At 41.7% G+C, this 24,913-nt stretch overlaps 7 protein-coding genes across 8 annotated transcripts; 2 read left to right on the top strand and 5 right to left on the bottom strand.

The window, feature by feature from the left end:
• Positions 1-7: 7 nt before the first annotated feature.
• Positions 8-4,320, top strand: LOC129596184 (general transcription factor IIF subunit 1-like). Its single transcript, XM_055493385.1, has 14 exons — positions 8-106; positions 219-392; positions 536-608; positions 835-1,037; positions 1,336-1,503; positions 1,651-1,785; positions 1,851-1,878; positions 1,923-2,016; positions 2,435-2,597; positions 2,660-2,805; positions 2,879-2,946; positions 3,169-3,274; positions 3,338-3,422; positions 3,894-4,320. The coding sequence occupies exons 1-14, from the start codon at positions 75-77 to the stop codon at positions 4,084-4,086; spliced, it is 1,668 nt and encodes a 555-aa protein (XP_055349360.1). The 5' UTR covers positions 8-74; the 3' UTR covers positions 4,087-4,320.
• Positions 4,271-5,917, bottom strand: LOC129596180 (uncharacterized). Of its 2 annotated transcripts, none has more exons than XM_055493380.1 (3): positions 5,603-5,917; positions 4,874-5,357; positions 4,271-4,776 (listed from the first exon to the last, which is right to left on the bottom strand). In XM_055493380.1, the coding sequence occupies exons 2-3, from the start codon at positions 4,925-4,927 to the stop codon at positions 4,498-4,500; spliced, it is 333 nt and encodes a 110-aa protein (XP_055349355.1). In that variant the 5' UTR covers positions 4,928-5,357; positions 5,603-5,917; the 3' UTR covers positions 4,271-4,497. The 2 variants fall into 2 exon arrangements, with proteins under 2 accessions (XP_055349355.1, XP_055349354.1); XM_055493379.1 differs by having other exon boundaries at positions 5,522-5,917.
• Positions 5,918-6,275: 358 nt separating this feature from the next.
• On the bottom strand, positions 6,276-12,024 carry LOC129596165 (spermatogenesis-associated protein 20-like). The gene is made up of 16 exons (XM_055493362.1): positions 11,730-12,024; positions 11,572-11,670; positions 11,397-11,470; positions 10,810-10,955; positions 10,267-10,340; positions 10,124-10,193; positions 9,853-10,051; positions 9,616-9,746; positions 9,322-9,426; positions 9,090-9,164; positions 8,743-8,952; positions 8,173-8,400; positions 7,687-7,817; positions 7,418-7,626; positions 6,906-7,105; positions 6,276-6,763 (listed from the first exon to the last, which is right to left on the bottom strand). The coding sequence occupies exons 1-16, from the start codon at positions 11,909-11,911 to the stop codon at positions 6,500-6,502; spliced, it is 2,397 nt and encodes a 798-aa protein (XP_055349337.1). The 5' UTR covers positions 11,912-12,024; the 3' UTR covers positions 6,276-6,499.
• Positions 12,025-12,145: 121 nt separating this feature from the next.
• On the top strand, positions 12,146-13,173 carry LOC129596164 (barrier-to-autointegration factor-like). Its single transcript, XM_055493361.1, has 2 exons — positions 12,146-12,502; positions 12,755-13,173. The coding sequence occupies exons 1-2, from the start codon at positions 12,377-12,379 to the stop codon at positions 12,899-12,901; spliced, it is 273 nt and encodes a 90-aa protein (XP_055349336.1). The 5' UTR covers positions 12,146-12,376; the 3' UTR covers positions 12,902-13,173.
• A 232-nt stretch (positions 13,174-13,405) lies between these two features.
• On the bottom strand, positions 13,406-18,301 carry LOC129596163 (2',5'-phosphodiesterase 12-like). The gene is made up of 7 exons (XM_055493360.1): positions 17,499-18,301; positions 16,912-17,112; positions 15,325-15,629; positions 14,658-15,093; positions 14,359-14,460; positions 14,097-14,268; positions 13,406-13,903 (listed from the first exon to the last, which is right to left on the bottom strand). Exons 1-7 carry the CDS (start codon positions 17,973-17,975, stop codon positions 13,635-13,637), a joined length of 1,962 nt encoding a protein of 653 aa, XP_055349335.1. The 5' UTR covers positions 17,976-18,301; the 3' UTR covers positions 13,406-13,634.
• Positions 18,302-19,518: 1,217 nt separating this feature from the next.
• Positions 19,519-21,732, bottom strand: LOC129596220 (uncharacterized). Its single transcript, XM_055493446.1, has 2 exons — positions 20,827-21,732; positions 19,519-20,260 (listed from the first exon to the last, which is right to left on the bottom strand). The coding sequence occupies exons 1-2, from the start codon at positions 21,235-21,237 to the stop codon at positions 19,688-19,690; spliced, it is 984 nt and encodes a 327-aa protein (XP_055349421.1). The 5' UTR covers positions 21,238-21,732; the 3' UTR covers positions 19,519-19,687.
• Positions 21,733-22,001: 269 nt separating this feature from the next.
• LOC129596201 (uncharacterized) lies at positions 22,002-24,860 on the bottom strand. Its single transcript, XM_055493414.1, has 3 exons — positions 23,641-24,860; positions 22,792-23,254; positions 22,002-22,686 (listed from the first exon to the last, which is right to left on the bottom strand). Exons 1-3 carry the CDS (start codon positions 24,750-24,752, stop codon positions 22,291-22,293), a joined length of 1,971 nt encoding a protein of 656 aa, XP_055349389.1. The 5' UTR covers positions 24,753-24,860; the 3' UTR covers positions 22,002-22,290.
• Between the last annotated feature and the right edge of the window lie 53 nt (positions 24,861-24,913).

Raw genomic sequence — 24,913 nt, forward strand, 5'->3', positions numbered from 1 at the left:
ACTTTTTCCGTCCTGTTACTCTCGCGCGAAGTTTTGTGACTTGGATTTGTCTGTCATCATTTTTACCTTTTTTTATGCTGAAGTTTTCGTACATCTGTTGCCCTTGGTAAGGTTTCTGTTGAGATTCCCACATATTTCTCAGCGGGTGGACTGTGTCAAGGGCCTGTTCTCTAAGACACTGCGGTTTCCATTTCATCGTAGTTTTCCTTTTCCTACAGTCTTTTCGTCAGTTTTCGATCCATAATGTCGGCAAGCACGAAAACTCCGGCCACTACTAAACCTCCTTCGAATGCGAGCACTCCAGCTTCTTCACAGTCACAAGCGTCTGGGTCCTCGATGCCGTCGTCCCAGTCGAATGCTAATACGAAAACTTTCGAGCTGCGGGTGCCGAAGTAAGTGTTAAAATTATGTGCTGAGCTTTGACTTCCGTTTTGCTGCTTGCCCAGCTTGCGCTTTTTAACTTTGCTCTGCCAGGCGAAATTCGTATCTGTATTGGTATTTTTTAGCGGTATTGGTATTATGGAATTTTTTTCAGGAAGCATGATCGGAAAGTTTTTGTGGCCAAATTCAGCAACACTCTCGGGATCGATTTCGCTACCTGGAAAAAGGTACGAATCAGATTAATTAAGTGTACGAATCAGATTAATTAAGTGACACTGTGACAGTACTTATCCAGTCGATTTGCTCATCATACAATAATGCACAGTGTTCTTATGGTAGTTTTGTTATTCAGAATTGTAGCTGACAATGAGTTCGATTTTAAACGGACTTACGGAACAAGAAAATAATAAGGCCACTTATTTGATGTCGCTTTTTTTTAAAATTTGTATATAGAACGCGCCAGAATTTGCAAAGGAAAAGCGCGTTACAGAAGATGTGACGAAAACTGAAGAAGATGAGAAAGCAGCACCGAAAGTTGGCGCTGGCAGCGAATTCGGTAAAGAGAAGCGTGATGAAGCAAGAAAACGGCGATTTACCCGCCGCGCAGGCAATGAAGATTCTCCTTGGATCATGACGGACACTTCGTCGCAGAAGAAGTAGGTACAGTTCGTAATGGTGTTACCGTAACACTTTTACGTATGGGAGATTGGAAATTAAATCAGTTGTTCCACTGCTGTTTTTTTTCTACTTTTACGTTTTATTCTGACTGCTGTGGTGTTTTTGTTTTCCTCTTACCATCCATTTTTTTTGTCCGTCTTCTCCACACTTTCACATTATTTCTTATTATCCTGAATCGCACAGGTGTTTTCTGAAACTGTATTTTGGTTTTTCACTTAATCGTTTACCACACAGAAAATTGATAACGTTTCGTTGAACATTTGTGGTGTATTTTAGGTACAAAGGCACACGGGAAGGTGGCGTGCAGGACAATTCGTCCTACTATGTGTTTTCCACAACTGGTGGTGTGATTGAAGCATATCCGATCTCTGAGTGGTATACGTTTGTTCCTGTACAGCGCTATAAAGCACTGGATGCTGAAGAAGCGGAAGAAGCCTTTGGAAAGTAAGTATTTGCTTGTTAGAAGAAGTTGTGCAACCTGTAAATTGTTTTTGTAATGCTGCTGTCCGATATTGCTTTTCGCACTATTTATGTACTCTATAGTGTATATACAGCAATGTGACGTTATTAATAGATATGTTTGATTTCTAGGCGTGACAAAGTGTTCAATTACTTCAATCTCATGTATAAGAAACGTCTCGGGAAGAACGAAGAGGGGAAGAAGAAGGAACCGGCGAAGGAAGTGCGGCAGCCAGCGGGCCTGTTCGCGGTGCACGCTCCAAGCTGGTATGAGTGATTACAATGATTACAGCGAGAATTTACGTAATTATAAAATTCACATAATGCTGCAGTAATTCTAACGAGTGGGCGGGTATTACCGTATAAAAAATTTATGGTTAGTGAAACTCCATGTTTTTCGGTAGAAAATTAGCGATGGTGATGACGATCTGATGCCAGGTGAAATGTCAGATTCGGATGAGGAAGGTGCAGCAGGAGACACCGAAGCTATTTCAGGAGGTTAGTAAGATTGTCCGCAGCGTTTGTGCTGAAGTATGCTTTTATCCATCTTACGAAAACTGGGCCTCTAGAAATTTTTCCGTTTCCTTAATGGTTATGTCAGTCATGATTGGCTTTCTTTATAATCCTCTTCTTTAACACTCACAGTAATCGAAATCCCTTCAAATTTTCCAATTTGTCCCCTCTTGCGTGACGTATGCTTTGCGTCTCCTGTGTCTTCATTGTTCAGTTTAAAGAATTTTTGTTGCTGTAAAAGTTAAATGATTGTTACTTTTGTTATACAGTAAATTCGGTTCTTAAAACTGTGGGCATTGGTACTCGTAATTAGATAAGCGCGTATCTATAGACGTGACACATTAGTAAATATGTAAGTACTGTAATAACGATAAGCTAATAATAACCGCATGTGTATGTTTAGACGCCAAGAAAGGTAAAAAAGGCAAAGCCAAACCCAAGAAAGAACCGAAGAAATCGCGAAAGCACAAAGAAGGGGATGAAGAAGATGGAGAGCCAGCGGAAGAGAGTGATGACGGTGATTATGAAGATCGGGAAGTGGATTACGAATCTTCAGCGGAATCTGAGTAAGCGAGTTTAACTGAGTTAGTTAACAATATCCCGTATTCCTCGAAATGCTGTTCAACAGAGTTGATGATCTGGATCGAGCATTGGAAGATATCGCTTTGAAGGGTGTTGATGAGGAAGTCGCAGAAATGGAAGATGACGACGACGATGACGAGGAGAAGGAAGAAGGCGAAAAAGATAAAGCGGACGGAACTGGTGACGATAACGGTAATTTGATTTTTTACCGTCACTCTTTTGTATTTTGGGATGATTAATTTCGTTCTTGGGTCTGTTTACATAGCTGGTTCGGAAAGTGACAATGAGGAAGAGGATTTCGATGCGATGGCCGACTCTGTTTTGCCTGCAGCGGTAAAGCTTTCGTATCTGTAAAGATGGAAACGATCAACTTTTTTCGCCTCGTAGTTTAATGATAAAACGTGATCACGAGTGAAAGTGTAGACTTAGGCATGAATGGAGTAATTTGTAATTTTGTACTATTTAATTTCGGAAACTAGTGAATCTAATTGTAAAGCAAACAGGGCATTTCGAATAGATGATCAGGGACATTCAGGGTAGCAATGTTTCGTATAGAGGAAGATCGACAGTGTGGAAACTGTCGCTGGCGCTGCCAGTGGATCTGGATCAGCGACACGCATTACCAAGGAGCCCCAGGGTGTGGCCAGCGCGACTGGGAAAGGTATGCTTCCGCGAACTGGGTTTTTAGCGGTGCATTCTGCAATGTAATTTTTATACGATTTAGGCAAGCGTAAACTGGAAAGCGAATCACCGGCCACTGCCAGTAAACGTGGAAAAGGTGCTAGCGGCCCGGCTACGACTCCTGACGGGTAAATTCATATTAAATAAAATGTTGTAGTTAAAATAGTATCTGATTAAAAATTGTTTTACTAAAGATTTTTGAAACATGTCTCCTAGTTAGAGTTGCATTCGTTACAGTTACAAGCTTGTCTTTACAAAAACTTTGTGCGTCGCACTTTGCATGTGCACCTGTTTTGTTGGTTGTCTTGAAAACCGTTTACACTTCGGACTAAGTAGCACGGTAATAATAGGCGTCATACTGCGAGTCTACGATAATTTTGCATAATACTAAATGCATACGAAGTTGCTGTTGTAATAACGCGAGTTTTTTTATGAAACGGGGGCTGGTAATGTTGTATGTCGTTTATGTAGAGTTATGAGAATTAATTCCTTCGTTATGTTTTGTACGTTACGTTGGCTACGTTTCGTGGCTGTATGGATGAACTTTTACTAATTTTTAGAGTAGCGGTTTTGGAAATTGTTCTGCATTGTTTGTGTAGAAAACTGGAAGCATACATTCGGTCTTATCTTATCCGAAAGCCTCTGACTTCCAAGGAGCTCCTCAAGAAATTGGTCACTAAGCACGGGATTCGACCTGAGGATTTGAAAAGTCGTCTGGGCGAAATTATTAAACGGCTCAATCCTGAAAAGACGAATATCAACGGGAAGTTGTACATGCATTTGAAGAGCTGATCTGTGATGGCATGTTGATTGACTAACACTCTTGGAGTTGTGGTTGATTGATGGTGATGGAGTAGCGATGTTGTGAATGTGAATTGGTTTGAGTTTTTTTCAGCGTTGATTATTGTATAAATTAATTATTCGGATACGAAAAAGTGTCTGCATTCAAGTAATAAGTACATGAATGATAACGCATCTCCGAAATTTTGTTCCATCTCACATGTTGAATAAAATAAAAACACCTCATAATGGGATCCAAATGTGTTATAAAATATGTACATTGTACCACAAATCTTAACCACAAGTTGTTCAAATAACACAAAAATTTATGTAATCTTGCACCAACCGTTGGTGCAAAATTACAAGATTTGCGTTGGTGACCAACGCATCGAACCTACAACGAAAATTCTGTAACTGCGGCGCTTACGCACGCTTCATCTTGGCAGCTCGTTGATTTCGGACAAACCGCTGGAGTTTCGCGGCGCACGAATTCAAGTCGCGTTCCATACGACGCCACCTCTTTTCATCCTTCTGCAATCTGGCCTTGCGACGCTGTTGGTCTTTTATGCGATCTTTCATCCTTGGTCGTCGAGCCTTTGGAACGATTTCCTTCACTTCGTTACGAACCTCAGCCAAGAGCATTTCTAGCTCAGCCAGAGCCTGGACACGCTCTTCTTCTTCCTTGCGCATTTGGGCTTGAAACTGAAAAAAAGGGTCAAAATGTTAACAGCAAGGCCGTAACAGAATGTAAAACCTACGGTAGCAAACGCCAAACAGCAGTACCAGACGTTAAACTTACCGCTGCCAGTGCCTTCCGACTGATTTCTTGCAGCTCCTCCCAATCCGCCATCATTATACAGCAAAACAAATGAAACGGGATCGTGCAATGTGGGATACGGAAACCAAACAAATCGAATTAGACCAAACCGATCAACGGCGAAACTTGATTTCAAAGGTCAAAGGAATTTGAAAACCCTCACGGATGGTTAGCGGACGTAGCCTGTGCGCAATCACCGCGCATATACAGTAATTTTGCGCGCACGGAGGCGGTGTTTAATCAAGCAGGGAGAACCAGTGTCGAGCCAATATGAGTCGGCATGCAAGTGAATATCATATGTAGATGATAATTTTAGATGCGCAAGCGACAAATGGCCTGTTCTTCCTATCTGGTGAATTGCACTGGAGCCCAAACTTTACGCGTAACCCGCCAAATCTTGCGTCATCGGAAAACTTTCTTGCGGCTGGCGTACATACGACTCGTAGTAATAACATCTCCCTAATCCCTACGAACATTCAACATTTTGATTACAGTGTTTTCTAATATCTGAGTCTCTGGAAGAAATGGATCCCATGGAAGAGGAGCAGGCAGTTAAGGAGAAAAATATCACCACATTAATGGATAGTTTCGGACGCGCTTTGCTAAAAAGCCCAGGAAGCCGGCACTTACATTCACTTGTCCGGGCCGCAGGTGCAGAGATGGGCGGCACTGGTCAACATGGTAAAGTTTCTTTGTAGTTTATATTCGTACCTAGAATGTGATCATCATCCGGGCCTGTAACTGTTCTAGTGGAACAACGTGCGATCGATGACCGAAGATTTAAAGTGGTCTCAGAAGTCCCAAAAAGAGCTTTCCGGAAATTCGAAGGAAATAGTTAACCACTTTAAGACTGAAGCCGCCAAGTGGAAAGGGGCTGTTAAACCCTTGAAGACGCAAGTGGCAAATGTGAATGCGGAGTTCCGGCGATTGACAGAAGAAAACCGTCAGCTTAAAAAAGACGCTACTCAGAAATCGGGATCTGACGCCCGCATGAAAAAGAAAATGGGAAAATTGTCTGCACTGGCACAGAAATTCAGCGTAACCTTGGATTCGATGGACGCAGATATGAACTCTGAAGTTAGTCAAAAACAACCTAAAAAGCGCCGACAACCACAATGATATCTATTGGATCTGAGTCCGTTGAGACCATGGTTGTATAACTTGTACAGCGCATGTTTTACTCAGTAGTTGTTTTCGATTTGTGCGGCAATAAATGAATTTCTGAATCTCCTCTGGGGTTTGGTTTCAGCTAATGTGTCAACGTGTAGGAAAGTATTCTCTGTCAAAACCGCAGATGCAGTACGTAAAGAGCAACTACTCATAAAATTAATCAGTAGGTCACAAGTCAGTAAAACATCTACCAACAGAATACCAGTGCGATATAAGTTTACAAAAAGTTTATAACTTTACAAACTATTTAATTGAACTTTTTAAAAACCCTTACGGTACTTTTTCACCAAATCGAGAAACAACAACAGTGTTACAGACTAGCGCACCAGAAAAAAACCTTTTAATATTGCGAAACATTTGGCACATTTCCATTAGACTAACAATAAGTAAACAGTTTGTTTGATTTCCGAACAACTTTCGAATTACAGTACCACAATATCATACCAGTTGCGAAAGTTGCTTCTCGAGCTGTTTAATGTCTTGTATCGGCGCTCCACACGCGAAGTTTCTGCACATATGAACACTGGCCGCATCGGATGATCCCGCGGCCACAAAAGTGGCGGGGTCGTTCATCAGCGGTTTCAAAACCTCCACATTTTCCTTGTCCATCAGCACCGAACATTTAAACGGTAAATATGCGCGCTGAACAGTCGCTATCATTTCCTGAATCTTTGGATCACGTCGTTCTCCGCAAATCACAATCTAACGAAATAATGCATTACTTTGGTGCATTTGCGTTATTAAACAATTGTCAGACTGTAAAAGTAACGATTTCATCGCGATAACAAATTTCCAGAACTAATCCAAAAGGCAACCAAGCAGTTCTTTTCAAGCGCGCACTCACCTGAATGGGACTGTGTAAATGAAACATCAATGCCGATACCATTTCCGGTACCGCACGGGGAATCTTCTCGAAACGATCACTGAAGACCAGAAACATGCGCACTGCTTTCTTTTTCCAGTCATCGTTATCGAATATTAGAGATAGGCGCAATAAGTTGGATAAGGACACTGAATTTGGCGACGGCTCCGCTCCGTCTGATTCTGTAATGCGAACCAAGATCAGAACAAACCAGTAAAAACATTCGGTGCATAATTTAAAATTTCTGTAGTATCTCCATTTTGCAATAAAACAACACGTTCTGCTTTTACGTCAACTTTCGCTTAATTTTGCGCAATGCGGTACTCGTAAAAAATGTACGAAGTTATGCACAACACATTCATTCAGTAACATACTGGACACTGACCAAGGTACTCTATAAACCACGAAAACAAATATAAAAAACATCGAGAAAACAAAACAGCAGCTACTAGCATTTCCCAGATTTACCGTGATACTAGCGTAATCCGACTAACCTTCTTTTAAGCGCAACAATAGTGTTTTGTCTCCTGAATGCGAGGAAAAGTATCCCCCATCATCTGTATCCCAGAACAGTTCATCCTGCTTGCGCTGCAACGTGAATGCCCATCGCAGGTATTCAGGCCGGAACGATGCTTCGTACAGGTCAAGTAAACCACGAATAAAACAGGCGTAATCTTCACAGAATCCTTCGATGGGCTGATTTCTATACAACATAATTCTTCCGTTATAATGACTGTGGAAAACAGGTTTGTGCATTCCATACATTTGAGAAGGAGCCGATTCACTTTTGTACACGCTGTGCAACAGAATCTCCTTTTCCTTATTGAATAAATACTGTTCCACAAAGGACGCAATTTGTTTGGCTTTAGACAGTATCGACTCGTCTTGCAGGGCCTAAAAATTATATTCACAATATCAACTATCGAAAAACAGGCAATAATACAAACGTTAACATTCTAATTAAGATCTACATGTATTTCGCTTTCGCCGATGTACTCGTAATATCATTCTCGCAAGTACGAAGCACACTATTACCCGCATTTGTCCCTGAAATCCTTCTATACAGCAGCAATCAACAATCGTATTGCACATTGTGCACAACGGCTATACAGTACTGTACAATCAATCTTTAACAACTACAGCGGTAAGAGCTTTATTTGCATGAGTACTTACTAAAGTAGTTTCTATGACGTTTTTGACAATAATAATAGCGTTTTTTATAATGGACAGAATAGTACAACGTTTTTACCTGAGCAGCTTTACTCAGTCCGCTAAGCATCAACCCGTTCCAAGCTGTTATCATCTTATCATCCAGATGTGGCCGTGGACGCCGACAGCGAATATCAAAGAGCACTTTCCGGCTATCCTCCAAAATATCAACCACTTGTTGATTGGAAAGACCGAAGTGTTCGGCTAATTCGTGCACACTGTGTCGGATTATTAGAACATTTTGATTTCGAAGTTCATCATGCGGATCCTAGAAGCCGACGCACCAATTCAATAATCCGGATCAGTATGATAATAACTGTTATTGCAAAGATTGAAACTAAACTGAATAATGTCAAAAATAAAAGATACTAGCAATATTATATTGTTTCCAAGTGAATGTACACGTTCATCTTAAAAGACGGCAAAACTTATAGCAAAGATGTCATGTATAAAGTATACGTAATACGCTGTACGGTAACTGCACAAGATGAAAGCATTTAAAGTAGGATTTCGAACAAAGGTTCCACCGACCACCTACCCGAATCCAATCGTAAACAGCAGAAAGCTAATTATTTTATGTCTACTCGTAGACATTGCCTAACCGACTCACTTGATGTGGATCTACATTTCCCTTTTTCTGGACATCAAACCGACGCTTAAAAATTTCTGCACGGGTAATTTGGCCCGTCGATGTTAGCACCGTTTCGGAAAGCGCTTTATCAATTTCGTCATGCGTCCAAACATAAAACGCTCCTTCTTTCTTATGACCAGTTCCATCTGGTGGAAGGGAATCCGCATCTTCGGCTGAGTAAATTCCCCGCTCTAAATCGTTAAGCATGAAGTCAGTATTCAGTAAATACAGAAAAATTTGAAAGGCAATAAAACAACTTCGCGCTTTCCACCGTATAACGTACAAGGAAAACATATAAAAATCAGATTAGAAATTAATTACATTACCGGATCTGTCATATCTCGCGAAATATACTCCACAATATTCCGGGCAATTTCCGCATATGCCGGATTTTTTGAGAGCTGAAAAAATACGAGTAGCATCATTGGAATTTTCGAACAATACCTAATTGTACACCGGCAAACTGAACCTATGCAAAAGCGCATCACGAGATATGTCGTAATCACAAATAAAAGATTTCAACTTACGGATGGATTCTATAAAACAGATTCGCTGTACCTGAAAAGCTTCGATATATGACGATAAAAGCTGAGCGTTATCATACAGCATTTTCTCGAAATGTGGCACATGCCAGTTTCCATCCGTAGAATAACGATGAAATCCCTGAAAACAATGCAAGAAAGAATAGAGCTTGATGCTCATTGCACCTATCTGTTAACCCGACTGAAAACTTAACAAAAATTAATAAAACAAAACGTTGTAGATCACATTAAGATCAACCATTTACATTAACCCTGCCATTTACAAAGATCTATCCGTACAAGTCTGATTTAATCAAGTAAACAAACATACAAATCCGATATGATCGTATATTCCACCATTAGCCATACAGTCCAGAGTTTTGTAGCACATTTCCCTGGCTTTCGGCATTTTTGTCTTAGCATCCGGCAGCATGCTGGCTCGAAACAAGAAATTAAAATTCACTATAACGAGCAAACATGTCGTTAAATGACTGGATCAATGATAGAACGAAAAGTGTCATATCGGCTAAGGCCCGGAAATTCTGACGCAGTTCATAAAAAATGTTACCGGGTGAAGGAAATTTTGGAGCCCCTTCGAAGCCACCTTGAGCCTGATCGAATTTTTTGGCATAACTGTTGTAACACTGAATAAATGTCGCTTCCGTGGGCATTTGCGCATCAGGATCCGTCGTACTGATGACCCCACTGCGTAATGCCTCCATCAGCGCCGTGCTTTGCCGCTGGACATCTGCATGCTGATGTTTCCACTGCAGAATACAGACTATGTTGGGTAAAAGCAATATAAGGAAAACTCGAATAGGAAAATAATCCAAACTAACCACATCAGATATTCTCTTCAGTATAGCAGGAAAACCAGGCCGACCATACTGATCAGTAGGCGGAAAGTACCTGTGCGATATACAGCATGTTGTAACATAACACTGTTTGGTATTTATAAAAAATACTGCACTTCACAGCTTACGTTCCGCCCGTGATAGGTTTCAAATCCGGCGTCAGGAAAACGCTCATTGGCCAACCTCCGCCACCCTGCGTAGCCTATAACGAAATTTTAGAAGGCCCCATTAAAAAACGAAAGCGACACCCGAAAAAATACCTTCTTGCATTCGAAAAAGCGAATATCTTACCAACAGAAAGACCGGCGTTTATAACATTTATAACACTTTAAGGGGTAATCTGTATCAGTATTATATCAGCAGTCAAACTACAATACTGCTGGAACGTTAGCGACCACTACACTACGCTAATTCACCACATAGTCACATACTAACCAATCCGTGTAAGCGAATGTTATCAGATGGCGTTAAATAAGGGTATGTGATGTAGCGCCGTTTAAACTGGATGAGACTAAGATTTTTCCAATTTTATCATTTCTGCACAACGCAGCTCGGTTAGATACAAATATTGCAAAAAAGTATGATACTCATAATACAATAATTATTTGTCTTCAGAAAATCATGACGTCTGACTTCGGCTTTAGCTAGAGCCTAAGTAAAGCATAAGTCACCTGAATAAATGTCATATAAATCCTATCAACGTCCGGACGCTCTTCGCGGTCCACTTTAATGTTGACAAAATTTTCGTTCATAATTTTGGCTATGGCCTCATTCTCAAATGATTCCCGCTCCATAACATGACACCAGTGACAGGTGCCTGGAAAATAAATTAAATTAATCTGCAGCCAAAACAGTGCACTTCTGTCAATTCAGTTTCGTTTCGGCTAACCTGAATCGTAACCGTTTATTGCTATTTGTAACAGATTATAGCACAGTAATCTACAGTAAAAACTAAAATCAACGGGACAGAATCTACCGCATTTATGAGTTTTGCCACTATCGTTTAGCAGCAACAGTATTTAATAAATTTAACCTATTTTTCGGAAAAACGAAAAAACTAACTATCGAGTATACATTGTGTGCGTATTACGTATATGTAGCACATACAACACCAACAGAGTAAAAAATTGCAAAAACAAAATGAACGACCGCAATTCGTTTACACTGATTAACTACAATATATGCACTTTTTCCCAAAAAATGCAGCGTAGGTTTTTTTAAAGTTAATTAGCGATAATTATCAGGGAGGAAAACGTACTGTAGCCAACCGATAAGAAAATCAGCTTATTTTCCCGTTTTGACTTCTCGAAGGCTTCCACACCCCATGGATACCTAAAACACGGGAAAATTCGCAACATAATCATAACCGAAACCATTCGGTGCTTGTTGCGGCTTTGCCATAATTATACTGTAACTGTTTCAACTTTTCTCACCAGTCAACGGGATTAGTTTTGTGTTGCAGCAGATAAGGTGATTTTTCTTGTGCCAGCCGATTCTCTTGATGGGAAGCCATTGTCGTTAATGCACAAACCCTTCGAACAAAAAATGTCTGATACACGAATACTAACCTTGAGGCTGATACTCAACTCACTTGGACTGGAACACACTTAACACACGGGATTTTCCCAGAGGAAACACAGACTCAACTGATGCTGTGGTGTGATGAAGTCGGGCAGTCGCTAGTGACACGAAATTGTTCCGGATTTGTGAAGGATACCGTAACAACGAGAGAGATGCTTTCCGATGCAGGCAGCGGATTATATTTAAACTCATAATAAGCCGGCAGTCAACGCATTGTAATGATCCATCACCAAACCATAGCGCTAAATAAACAAAGGTAAATAACTGAATGAACTCTGAAGTCTAAAACTTTAAAAGATGCTAAACAAAATTTTTTACCATTGTTTTGACTGAGAAAGGATCCCGAGGGTGGACGAGATACGACGAGGCAGCCGCTCTTGTCGGCGTCTACGTGTACGGCCGTTTCCGCTTCTACCGAGGCGCCCACTACCATAACGCCTGATGTCAGCACTTTGGGTCTCTGAAATCATAATTTTGACTAAAGAACTGTGGCCATCAAATTCTCACTTTTTTCTGAATCCGAGTATCTGATAAGATTATAAATCCGCGACTGCTACCTTGATCAGGCGGACGATTACGGGAAGATCGGGGAAGCCCGCGATATTACATTTCGTATAGTCCTTGGTGTTCTGTATTACCGTTGGCGCAGCGTGAACAATGGCCTCTACCAGTCAGAAACACCGTGCTTTCCAGGATGAACCCATTGGAGAGAAGCCCGTGACAGCGTTGGCCGGAATTGGGGATGTGCTGGGAGAACGTTTGGTGGAAAAAGGCTACGATAAGGTACGGATAGTGTGAACTACTTTTTCTCTTCCATTTTCTGTCTAGAGGAAGGAGAATTTAAGAGGTACTTATTTTATTCTGTGAACCGTAAACTGTATTACAGTACCGTTGTTGTGCATTTTGTAGTGCTGCCTGCTGATAGAGTGCTGACAACGTAGCCAGTCATTTTGCTAACCAGTAGAATTAAACTTATTATTAGTTTTGTTCGCATCAGGAAAAGGTGTCTGATTTCTTCATAATTTTGATTTTTAGGCGTATGTTGTTCTGGGCCAGTTTCTGGTGTTGAAAAAGGATCAAGAACTGTTCCAGGACTGGCTGCACGATACCTGCAATGCCAATGCTAAACAACAGAAGGACTGCGCGGAATGCCTCATCGAATACGTCCGCAACAACTTGTAAGGATGATCGATCGACCTCAGTTGGATGTCCTCGTATTTTGGGAAAAGCAGCCATGTCGTAAGATCCTCGTTCGATGTTCAGTTAGCTTAGTTTACTTACTTTCTACTTATCTCAACGGAAAGAATCCATGTCGTCGCAAATCACTTTCCATATTTATGTTTTTCACCATTTGTTAAAGTTTTATCGTGTTATGTTTCCACTCAGTTTTCCAAAAGTGAGAAATTTCTAAGCCGTGTTGCTGGGACTGTTTTGAATTAAACTCGTCAAAATGGTATGGATTTTATCGACTGATAGAAGGAAAGACTTCAAGAGAGCACATAAAACCTTCGTATTATATCTATATAATTATGATATCATCTATGAGACTCTCGTAGATTAAATCCATGAAAAGAAATCGGTTGATACGCGGGAAAGCAACTAGAATCTGGAAAGTGCTTAACAGTTCAAATTGACATTTATCGTTAGATATACGGTACTCGTACCATAGCTCGTACTATATCTACGTGTATAATGCAACTACTCTAGTTTAACGACTGGCAGCATGATAATTTAAAAATGGTACAACACAGGCTGCGCGTTTTTCAGGCGTATCTCGTTCAAGTAACAACAATTCACAGGCTGGAGCTGCAGTTAAAAACTGCAAGATGAAACAAAAAATATAAAAAATTCACCGAACAATTCAAAATTCAAATACACCGAACACGATCCCGAAAAACAAAACATTCAAAACGGATCATGCCTTCCAGTGTAAATCACAGCCAATAGCAATATGATCCGATGGGAAAACTGGACTAGGAATTGCTGTAAATGCTGAGAGTTCGTCCTCCGTGGGCATGGGGATGACGAAGCGGCTATCCAACTGTTGCGCATCGGCATAGATCCAGTCGATGGCTGCTTTGAACCCAGCAGTATAGTTCGTGTATTGCAGTTCTCCACATGCGTTGAAGAGATGAAATGGATGCTCCAAAGCCAATTCCACGTACTCATCATCTTCAGTGCAGACTTATAGAAAAAAAAACCAAAGTCACAAAGATGTTCTGGTAAGCATCTATCCCGATACTGCAATTCGTAGCCGCCTTATACCGGTATTGTAATTCGAGAAGTTAAAGAGTTTTCCGTCTACGGTGCCGATTACGAATCGAGGAGCAGTTTCACTATGTAAAATGTAAGAGTGGCAGCTACAAAACACTCTTACACATTTTCCATTCCGGAAAATCAACGGGAACGGAACGTTTATTGAGCAGATGATGCACGCCCCATCCCGTGGAACTATTGAAATCGCCACATAATATTATCGCCGGCGTAGTGCTATCTTTAGCCGTGACATCTTTCACGATACGCTGCAGGTGTCGCAGTGAAACACCCATCTGTAAAAACAACAAAACCGTAAAATTCATTCAGTTCAAAAAAGTATTTATGGTTGAATCTATCAAAAATCCAAGGTGGTTTGCCTTTACCTGTAATAAGCGAACGCGTGGATATTGCGGACGAAACCAGAGATGTGTATTAGCGACAAGTACGCTGCGACCGGAACCATCCAGATCTTGTAAGTAACAAACCTGCACGGGTAAAAAACATAATTTAAGATCCTGTAAACAGATTATGAGCTGATGCATCGAAGAAAAGCGTAATTTTGTAAACATTAATATTTTGTAATTGGTAGCGTTTTAGCAGCAGAGTTGAATCAGTCGAACACAAATCCACCGGATGCGCAATGACTCGAGCATAGCAAATAATTTATTGTGTTGAATCTCACCTGTAAAGGATTCGTTCTTGTCATCATAACTTCCTTTAATTTCGCTTTACTATTGACAGCATCCGCTAAATCTTTATTTGCCGGATTTTCAAACAGCTCCGACGTGATATTAATATCGTACTGATTAAGCAGTCGGAATTTATCCGTGCGATAAAACGTCCCGATGCCTTCGTGCGCTTTACCGGTCTTTTGCAAAAATAATCCCTCGTAGCCCTTTCGTCGCATCTGCTTGGAGTAGTACGAGTTGAATAATTTGGTATCCAGCTCTTGCACACAGATGATGTCAGCGTTGTAGCCTATCAGTTCGCGTAGTGTCAGCTGGCGTCGGTAGTCGCCTTTAATGCATTCGGGTGGACAGTATGGAAAAAGTTCCTTTAAACTGGCTTCCTGGTCAGCGTACAAGTCGGCCAGCAAGTTGTAGCTGACTATTCGGAACCTGAAAGAAAAAAATCAAAATACAGTAACGCTGTCAACTACAACGTTTAACATAATATTATCCAGAAACACTGATCATAAGTATTCGGGAAGTCCTTCCGCCCGTTAAGACGGCAGCAGTCCAAAAAATCAAAGAAAGCCTTTTTGTCATCGCGTGGGAAGCGTTTGATAAAATATACAGTAGAAAAAAAAGATGACTCCAAGAGGTTTTAAAGCTATAAATAATTCCTACCCATCGGAACCAGCTCTCTGCTGGCAACTCTCATGCCGCCGCATAAACGGTATCGGTTCTGTTAAGGGCTCAGCAATGGGATTCTTGGCTATCAGGGCAATAGGCTCTCCAACCACATCGTCTTTGATAGGCAAACATAGCAGCGATAAAAGTAACCCGACATGTTCTTTTCCAGGTGTCCACTCTTTATCGACAGATGCCACTTCCCATCCGTCTCTTCCTGGATGTGGTAAAACATCATCCAGTGCCTCAGCAATGAGGTCCGAAGGAATTTTCTGACCATCGTTACTCAGGATAAAATCAAACTGCGAAAAAACCGCTAAGTAAAGTCAATCCTGCCTTCCAATTAATCGTGACCCGTTCGGAAGGAAAACAGATATTACAATAGTTCGGCTCATTGTTGAAACGTATAAAAATGAGGCCCATATATCTGTGACGCATGCAGAAAAAAACTGAACTTTAAACTTCGAGAGATATCGGATAGGAGCACGCCATTGATGCCTCACATATTTGCATCGAGCGGGCTATTCTGAAAGCGCCAAAGCCCACTGCCATTTACCGTTTAAAGTGCAGTCTTTGCATCTTGAGAATAATTTGAAATAATATTACCGTGAAAAGTTATCGGTCACAGTTCAATCTATCATGCGAGTATTTACTAAGCTCGTAGCCTGCTTTAAGTTATTAGATGCGCCGTTCGCCAGTTAATTAGCCAATGTTGGTACTAATTAATTACTTAATTAGTGATTTATTTTTACATTTAGTACGAGTAGTAAAAACTAAAACTTCATCAGGTCAGAAACTGCACGCACACGCAACTGCTGCAAAACGCTGCGACAATCTTCTTAATGAGTAATTATTAGTTATAGTAATTACCTTAATCAGTTCGCTTGGACGTACGCAAGGTAAACATCAACATCTAATCATTAAATTAATATCATTGTTAATATCATTGTTAACTACTATAGATATTAATGCAAGAATTATTAATTAATATAAGAGTAATTAGTAAAATACTAAAATTACTGTACTAATTAGTAACATTGTTGGCTACTGTTATCATTAATTATTGTCGTAATTGTACGGAGCCTAGGTGTACAACACCGTACTTCCTGCACTGTAAAGCGCGGCGCTCAAATGAGCTTATACGATAAATATCCACAATTGGCGACTTTGGCGCTGGAAAAAGCTACTCTCGAGTAGCTTTTTCTAAAGCGACATTCATACATCTATTGGGGCGTGATCATCAACGCGCATAAAATTCATCATCGCAATACGGACCAGTTATGACCCATTATCTTATCTCGGGTTTAGTCAACTTGAGCACCATATGCACGATGTGCAGGAATGTCGCAATGTGCAGGTCTAAACTGAACGCCACTAATAACGCATCGTCAGCAGTTTGACTGACTTTGTACTTGTATTACCAAATGACAAATTAAGAAAGATCACATTGGGCTAGCATAATATATGGCGCCAATGATTGTGCATCCAATTCCGATCTTCGCGGATCATAAATACAGTACACGAAAAATTTTTACAAGAAAAGCTATCGCTATAAATAAAAGAAAAACACGACTATCGCATTACCGGAATTGGATCAACACTGCGTTTTCCAGTCTTCTGTTTCAACCAAACAAAGATAGATTGCTCTTCGATAACGCCATCACAGTCCAGCGTCACGTCAACGGGAAAATTCGGTAAAATATGCTTCGTGATTTTACCAGTCGGGATCACGGGAGGATTAACGCAGATCGTAAATTCCGCTGAATCCACTAACAGTTGATCTCCCTGCAACATACACAAATATTTCGCTAACTCCAAAAAGCGTCATTCCGGACACTTAACCACTCAACGAACGAATATAAAATCGTCGAAATTATAAAACAAAATTATTTAAAGCTTCGTTTTCCTTCGTTTGCTTTCAGTTTTTTATTTTAAAATTTAAAATTTAATGGTTCGTTTTGTTTAGGTAGTTCCTCTGCTTTCATTTTTTTCAATTTACAATTTGACGAAAAAATATTAAATAAAACCGCTTAATAAAATTAATTAAAAAATTAAATCTGGGCAGAAATGTAAACTGAACAATGCAGATGGAAAAAATCGCACATTCGGAAAATCTGTGGGAGAAAGGTTCTAGCAACAAAAAACGTTTCAAAAACTGTTCCGCAAAGTACCTCAGTCCAGGTAGACCCGTTCAGTGTCTCCGACGGGATCTCTTTTCCACTGCGTCGCAATGACACCGCCAGACTCTCGCTCTCTTCTGCGGGCGCTTCCTGCACAACTGCAACATCCAATTTGGCTTTTTTAGCCTTTTTGTTCTTGATGCGGGTGGTGATTTTGCTGGTTAAATTCTGCGCCATCCGCTCCAGCGTCCGCCCCACTTCTTCGTCTTTGGGGCGACGGAAGTTGAACAGACGATCACGACGCAGCGTGCCCATGGCGGGAGTGCCGCGGAAGCGCAGTCGCAGCAGCATGTGCGTATCCTCCGGCGTGTGGTAGACGAAGAGCCGCTCCTGGCGCAGTTGGTCGGCCAGGGACGGCGGACTCGCGGCGGCCATTCGTTTGACGGCCACGGAGGGGGTGGATAAAGGACGAGCAAGGAATGTGTGCAGACAGGGAGATGCCGATAAGACTGATCGGCAAATCCGCATAATTTCCGTAAAGGGAAACCAAGAACGGACAGCAAAAATGAATAACTCCGCGGTCTACATAACACTGTACTCAAACTGTGAATCCCAAGCACTCAAACAGAATAGTGAGAATACACAGTTACAAACGTTCTCACTCTAAACGTATCTACACGAACGGAACGGGTGGAACGCGGGCGTTAACTAATTAACCAAAACAATAAAATCCCAACGTTCTAAAAAATAAAACTTGGCAAAAACAATGCTGCTAGCACTTCTGTCCAAAAATTTAAAAAATGTTTTTCGGTTATCTTATTTTTGCACGTGCCGAGCAGCAGCTCGTTGTGATATATGTTACTATGTACGCACGGACCGGTACCGGCGTAGTAAAAAGGTGCGGTGATGAGTGAGCGAAAAGACCAAAGAACACTGACCGACTCGCACCAACTTTGAAACTAACCTTCATTAATTTTTCGTGTTCAAGCGCGATTATGAATCTGTGCCATGATTAGCTCAATAAAAATATTTAAAAGACAAATTAATTTGCTACCCCCAAAAATGTTTAACAAAATTGGGAGTTCCGATTTATACGGTCAACCGTAAATCCTACTGAAAACTGAGCACTGTATTAACGTACAAAAAAATCGCCATCAATTTGCATCGAATATGAAACGTGCCATCGTCCCATACTGTAACTTCGAAGTTCTCCGATGCAGTCCTTGCACACTTCCAGTTGTGGCCATGGGGAGAGTCAAGATCTAGTCAGGTGTAAAAAGCGTCAGCCCCATGACTACGATCTGACACTTCCCACGGCCTCACCGAAACCCACGAATGCAGAGGAAAATCCGAATCCAGCAAAACTATAACACTACACTCAACGAGCAGGCCTGTCCAGGAGAAGAATATGCTTCCCGGTGACCAAATTATACTAGGTCCCTGAAAGGAAGATATTCTCCTCATCGAAGCAGGCAGCAGATCCAAAGACCAAAGGCAATGAAAGGAAAAAATGCCCTGCGAAAATTCAAAAAGTTCGCACACTGACAAAATAATGTGGAGAGTGGATACGGGCCGCTGGGCTTAAATACACTAAATGCGGATACTACCGGCTATGGGCATGATTGATTGCGTACGAGCGTACAGCATCCGATAAGCGCGGTGAATGGCCATTGGCTACCATACATGCACCGTGATACAAGAAAGTGTTGACGCAAAGGGATTTATAATATTATTATGCCAATACAGTTACGGGAAAATTGGAAATGGCCCTTCTGTCCGAAAATGATTTCTCGAAATTTCTTCAATCTAAGTACACAAATTGCATGATTTCGGCGATTTAAAACAAAACAAAAGCGAACCGGTAGCGAGCACATAAACATGGTGGTATACTGGTAAGTCTGGTATAAAACTCCGTAATTTTTTCCTCAAGCAAGGCATTGTGCCGTTTAGTATAATTTTGCTCATTATAAGGTGCTGTTAAAAACTGCCCATTAAAAATTTTAAATCTACTTGTAAAGTAAAGCCTAAACGTTAACCTGAAATTCAAAGAACCCAAAATTTTAATTCGGTAAGGAGTTTTATTTTTGTCGCTTCATTATACGATCAAAACTGCCCACAAGCCTGCTGTACAATAAGAATAACAACGATACTACTTAAAGAGTTCACAACTAACCATAAAAACCAAATTCCACTGCAAATGCCACTTTCCAACTGGCAACAACACAGCATTTACAACAATGTCACAGAAAATCTTCCTCCCGAAACATGCTACTTTCTATAAAACAGCCGTGCCCATAGCTACCACAGGCCAGAAAATAAAACCACTCCGGATGCTCAAAACTCAAAATGAACAACATATCACCAAAACTCACATCTTTGGCTCGGGAAGCATGAAAATACTTGTGGAGGAGATTGGCGACACTCTTGGCCATCATGGCCTCGGGCCATGTTACACTGTGACGCATGCGGTCCATATCGAAAAACACCGCCTGAAAACTGTACAAACTCTTTGGTTTCGTGAAGCCGGTAGCATTCCCGGACGGAAGAGCCACTGTATCGCGCACCACACCGATCAGTCGCGAATCCGGAAGATGGAATGATTTATCGAGCAACTCCCGCACATCCCAATCGAACACGGTGTTGGTATTGATCAGAATGGCACGGCGATGCAACGGCAGGATCTGATCCATGACTAACGGGAGGAATTCCGCTGAGGATGGGAAATTGACGCCCTTAGCTCCAAATTGTTCCTTTAACGAGGACATGGTCTCTTTTCCCATAGAAAATGCATCGTCCATGTTCAGATAGGACATCTAGAAAAAAATGCGCGGGGTTCAGAATAGTTTTTAACTAGTCACGCTTTGAAGCGAATGCTCCAAGCCTCAAGCACGCAGCGAGGACGCAGCAGTTTAGCTTGACCATTGCACTACATTTTACTGTGACAATATAACTTCGGAGTCTTACAGGTTTGTGACGTTTGTTTTTACAATTTTTCTCGCTAGTTCAATCAAGCATACTGATTCCAGAACTTTTAATCCAAGGAAAGGATAAATCTATCGCCCCAGAGAAATTTTATAATCCCAATTTTACTGTAACGACTAATCGGCACCTGATAGAGAATTTAAAAACAGACGCAACATTACAGCAGCGCGGATTGCTGAAATGTCGGAAATTTTGGAATTAAGAACAGACGTGCCTGCCTCTGTGTTCGCATTTTTGTGAAGTATTCGGGTGGCTACCGCTTATTAAAAACAAAATTACAGCAAGAAAATATCTTAATAAGTCACAAGAAATACATAACAGCAAGGCCATGCAGTTGTCCAGACTGACAGATTTATCATTTAGTGAAGGTGATAAATGTACATAACCCAAACTTTACCCGTAATTTCGCTCTATCGCTGGTGACATTTCGTTTAATCGCTGCTTCGGCCAGCTCGAAGACTTTTCTCTCGCACACGAGAATCACATTGATCGGAGCGTTGGTGCTCTCAATAACGCTCTTCAAACAACTCGTCATTCCGCTCAACAACACGGCCACCTTTCCTGGTCCCGAGAGGATCACAACCAAAGGCACGTATGTATCAAAGCGTGGCAGCGTTGTAGTCGTACTCAAAGGCGTTGTGGAGGTGGCGGGGGAAGACTCAATGTCCTTCACTACGTCGGATATATTCTCCACCGTCTCCGGACTGGAGCCATACAGGGAATGGCGAAAGATCAAAAGGGATAGAGTCACCCAAACGGTGATGAGCGCGCCGACGAGTAGACAGGAACTTCGCAGACGGCAGCGCATCTCCGCCAGAAGAATCGCATGGCCGGGCTCAGATTATCTGAGTCTGGGATAATACCCGAGGAATTTCGTGTATTGCGGGACTGGATGCATAATGCATTGGATTTCGATACCATCAGCGAACAGCTAGAGTAGAGGTTGTCAATAACGTCGCTGTAGAAATTCCTGACATACAGATACAGATAGGTGCAAAGTTGTACTCGCATACAGCTTGGGGAGCAACAAACAGAGTGCGGATCTGCTCACAATCAGGCCGCTCAGCATGAAAATAAAATATATTATTCTCGTTATGAATCATGGCGATTTAAAACAGAAAGAAGATAAATAACTATGGACCGAAAAAAATTGAACGAATTTGGCATTTGTGACTCTCTGTCACTTGCTCACTTGCACTGAAAAATTAATACGAATGAAAGTAGAAAGTTTATGCCAAACGTACTGTACAATACATGCAACACGCATACCGTACATGTCAACTACATACGCGGAAGAATAAAAAAATTCCAATCATTCGATAAATGTTGTCAATAAAATCCCAGCTTCCCAGGCATTCATTCAGTAAAGCGTTTTTCATAAATCTAAATCTACTCACAACTGTAAAATATGTTGCTTACATAATACATATTACAGTTTGCATCAAAATTCTTTGCATTGTTGTTATCACCTAATCATTCATCGTAATAATCCCAAGTACTCTGCGTTATTTGTCGCAACACAAGACGCAACCTTTAATTAACCCGTATTGAATTTAGAATTTATTAGTCTGTTTGTCGTAAACAGTTATTTCCAACTTTCAACACACAACCATTAACTAAATCTTCAACTTAAGATCTGTAACAACTGAAACTTTCCAGAGATAAACAACCGATTATTTAACGCAATTTAGCGGAAGGTATTTGTATTACTGTAGTACAAACAAAACCCATTCCCATCACCATTCCCAATATCAGTAGTAAACGATGTGAGCAGATCTATACAAACTATGGTTTGCTTCAATTAGAAGTTAAAAACGAAGAAGCAGACACTGGTCTCAGGTGTTCTACACCATGCCGAAATTCAAACATTGTTCTGCAGAAACTCCGTGCAGTCCTTCACCAACAGATCAACTGGCTGCAGTCCACGCCGGGCACGATCGAACATATCCCGCCAGCGCTCCGTAAACATCCGTCCCGCCGACACAAGATGATCAAATGGAGCGCGAATGTCCATAGGCAAACGGGCCACAATATTCAGCGCCTTAATCCCGTGCAACAGTAGATCGTCGGTGTGGACAACAGTCATAGAAGTGCTATTCGAGATCGTCAACAAAGAAGACAGAAGGGTTTTATCGTCAGCTGAGAAGATATCGCCAAATGCAGCTATCCAATGCTTCAGAATCGCTTCAGTAACGCTTGCGACGGTCACCCATGGTGGTATGATTTTAACCACATCCAGCCAGTGATCGTCGTATAGCTGCGAGAAAGTACGACACAGATAATAAGCACAGCATTTAAAAAAATTTATTAAAAGAACTGATGCGACAAAAACAGAGACTGCGAAACACTATTAATTTCTTACCCTTTTCATCCTCGCTTCCAATAATGCCGACAACACTTTCAGCAGTATTTTGGTTACACATTTTTGCACAGTCAAGCAGACATCCAGCGACAGTCCCGCATTCCCGTTCCCCACATGAACCGTACTATCCGCCAAGCTGACCAATGGCACGCTGAAATTCTGCACCGGCACATCGAACATGGACGGTTGCGTGTTGAGTTTCTTGTCCACTTCCTGAAACAACTTGGCCCCGTTGATGGCCCGGACATTATTCACCGCTGCTCGTGTCTGCAGATTGACGTCATTCGTAATACAGACGATATGGTTGTTAGGAATGTGCTGGTCCTGGATCTGCAAGTAGTACACCAGGATGTGATCGTCATTCATGGACGCGGGGAAATTATGGATGCCGCGGCTGTATTCCTGCGCAGTCTGGCCAATGAAACGAGGATCTTTGCGCACCAAGATAATGTCGTTCAAGAAACTGCAAGATAGAATCGTGTTTGAACTGACTGAAAGGTGCAACCAAGATCAAAACACACAAGCGGCAAATCTTCTACGCAAACAACCTGTATGGGAAGTTTGCGAACAATTACTTATCAACAGTAAACGTACATAAAGGTAAACCACTGACTATTCTATACATACTTTACTTCAAGTATACACAGCAGTAATGGAGAATTGATAAAATAATATTACTCAGTTTTATTGTATATCATATAATTAATTTTGTTCGAAAACTAAATTATTTTTTTCTGTAAGTATAGTATCAACTTTTCATTCATTGCATATGCACGGGCTGCAGTAAACGAGTTCTTATACACATAGTGATACATCAAAAGCGAAAGATTGCTACTATTTTCCACATACCGAATCGCTTGAACCGCCAATATCGCGATCGGATTCCCAATCCGCGTCTTCAACCGATCCAGCTCCACGAAAACAATATGCGGAATACGAATGCGAATAGCCGGCAATGCTTTCAACTTATTTAACGCAAAATCAACCAAAAAATTCCCGGCTTCGTTGCTCAAGAGCACATTGGTGTCAAACACCAAATCAAACACGGGCTGATTGCTGCCAGCACTGCGTGCTGGAGCATCTGGCACGGAGAAGCTGGGCGCCGCCTCCGCATTGTAGACAATCACATTGCGTAGATTTTTAATGGTCTCCACTGGATCGATTTCCATTTCCGGACCATCTGCCGTCTCCTCCGTGATATCCTCCATCTCCACATCCTCATCATCGTCTGGCAGCGTAATGACATTTGTTTTGGAAGGAATTCGCTTTTTCACGATGATCTTGCGGGAGACCTTCGGCGCACTGGCGACAGTGCCCGACGAGGTCGCCGATGTACTGGACGCTCGCGGACGCGGGAATCGGCTCGTTGGTTTCTTCTGCAGCTTGCTATCATCATCGCTTTCCACGGAATCGGGTTCGGTGAAGTCATCTGGACGCTCGTACGAGCTTGCTGCGGTCTTCATATTGTAGAAGAACTTTTGTTTGGTCTCCTTGTTGGTCATGATCGTCCATCCTTTGCGCTGCAGTCGCAATGGGAGATTGTAGTAGGTGGAGGTGAGCGGTTTAACGGTCTGTTTGGATGTCGGGTATAAGGCTTCGGGATACCACACCGATACTCCGGATGGTAATTTCGTCAGGCTGGGACTGCTGGCTGGCTTCGCGATTTTCTGTGTTTTCTCCGTGGAATGTCCGGATTTGATCTTCTTCGAAGTACTCGGAGGAGAGTCATCGTCCGGATCGAACACAATCCGTGTTCGGGTCTTCGCCGCTTTGGACTCCTTGGATGATGTGGTGGGAGAAGGGTCGGCGGAAGTCTGAGGCTTTTCTTCGGCTTTCGCATTGGTGTTACTGTTCTTGTACATGCTTGGCGGATACCATACCTGCACTCCGGATTTCAGGGTTTTCTTCCCCGTATCGTCGGGTGGGGTTTCCGCGGGTTTTTGCTTTGAATTTCGTGGCATAGTTGTAAACTTGTAGCTCAAAACTGAAATCACCGTTGTTTACGTACTTCAAACTGAGAGAGGACTTGCAAAATAGGAAGATCGGCAAATCACAAAAATAAGAATAAACACAAAACTGAAAACTTGCTGGTTGCTTGAAGCGCGTGCCGAAAAAAAACTGC

Source organism: Paramacrobiotus metropolitanus, unplaced genomic scaffold (genome assembly GCF_019649055.1).
Source record: "Paramacrobiotus metropolitanus isolate TYO unplaced genomic scaffold, Prichtersi_v1.0 Parri_scaffold0000087, whole genome shotgun sequence".
Taxonomy (NCBI): Eukaryota; Metazoa; Tardigrada; class Eutardigrada; order Parachela; family Macrobiotidae; genus Paramacrobiotus; species Paramacrobiotus metropolitanus.

Bases quoted from the DNA above. Each gene is read 5' to 3' on its own strand.
- LOC129596184 (XM_055493385.1), top strand. From the start codon at position 75: ATGCTGAAGTTTTCGTACATCTGTTGCCCTTG. The intron at 1,786-1,850 runs GTATGAGTGATT...ATAATGCTGCAG, and splicing joins GCGGTGCACGCTCCAAGCTG to TAATTCTAACGAGTGGGCGG. The intron at 2,947-3,168 runs GTAAAGCTTTCG...TGTTTCGTATAG, and splicing joins ACTCTGTTTTGCCTGCAGCG to AGGAAGATCGACAGTGTGGA.
- LOC129596180 (XM_055493380.1), bottom strand. From the start codon at position 4,927: ATGATGGCGGATTGGGAGGAGCTGCAAGAAATCAGTCGGAAGGCACTG. The intron at 4,777-4,873 runs GTAAGTTTAACG...CCTTTTTTTCAG, and splicing joins GTCGGAAGGCACTGGCAGCG to TTTCAAGCCCAAATGCGCAA.
- LOC129596165 (XM_055493362.1), bottom strand. From the start codon at position 11,911: ATGAGTTTAAATATAATCCGCTGCCTGCATCGGAAAGCATCTCTCTCG. The intron at 11,471-11,571 runs GTGAGAAAAGTT...CCCGTGTTTTAG, and splicing joins AAAACTAATCCCGTTGACTG to GTATCCATGGGGTGTGGAAG. The intron at 7,818-8,172 runs GTAAAAACGTTG...TATAATTTTTAG, and splicing joins GACTGAGTAAAGCTGCTCAG to GCCCTGCAAGACGAGTCGAT.
- LOC129596164 (XM_055493361.1), top strand. From the start codon at position 12,377: ATGGCCTCTACCAGTCAGAAACACCGTGCTTTCCAGGATGAACCCATT. The intron at 12,503-12,754 runs GTACGGATAGTG...TTTGATTTTTAG, and splicing joins TGGAAAAAGGCTACGATAAG to GCGTATGTTGTTCTGGGCCA.
- LOC129596163 (XM_055493360.1), bottom strand. From the start codon at position 17,975: ATGCGGATTTGCCGATCAGTCTTATCGGCATCTCCCTGTCTGCACACA. The intron at 17,113-17,498 runs GTACTTTGCGGA...TGTATGTTGCAG, and splicing joins ACGGGTCTACCTGGACTGAG to GGAGATCAACTGTTAGTGGA. The intron at 14,461-14,657 runs GTGAGATTCAAC...TTACCCGTGCAG, and splicing joins CAAGAACGAATCCTTTACAG to GTTTGTTACTTACAAGATCT.
- LOC129596220 (XM_055493446.1), bottom strand. From the start codon at position 21,237: ATGCGCTGCCGTCTGCGAAGTTCCTGTCTACTCGTCGGCGCGCTCATC. The intron at 20,261-20,826 runs GTAAAGTTTGGG...ATTTTTTTCTAG, and splicing joins GCGATAGAGCGAAATTACGG to ATGTCCTATCTGAACATGGA.
- LOC129596201 (XM_055493414.1), bottom strand. From the start codon at position 24,752: ATGCCACGAAATTCAAAGCAAAAACCCGCGGAAACCCCACCCGACGAT. The intron at 23,255-23,640 runs GTATGTGGAAAA...TCTATCTTGCAG, and splicing joins TTGGCGGTTCAAGCGATTCG to TTTCTTGAACGACATTATCT. The intron at 22,687-22,791 runs GTAAGAAATTAA...ACTTTCTCGCAG, and splicing joins TGGAAGCGAGGATGAAAAGG to CTATACGACGATCACTGGCT.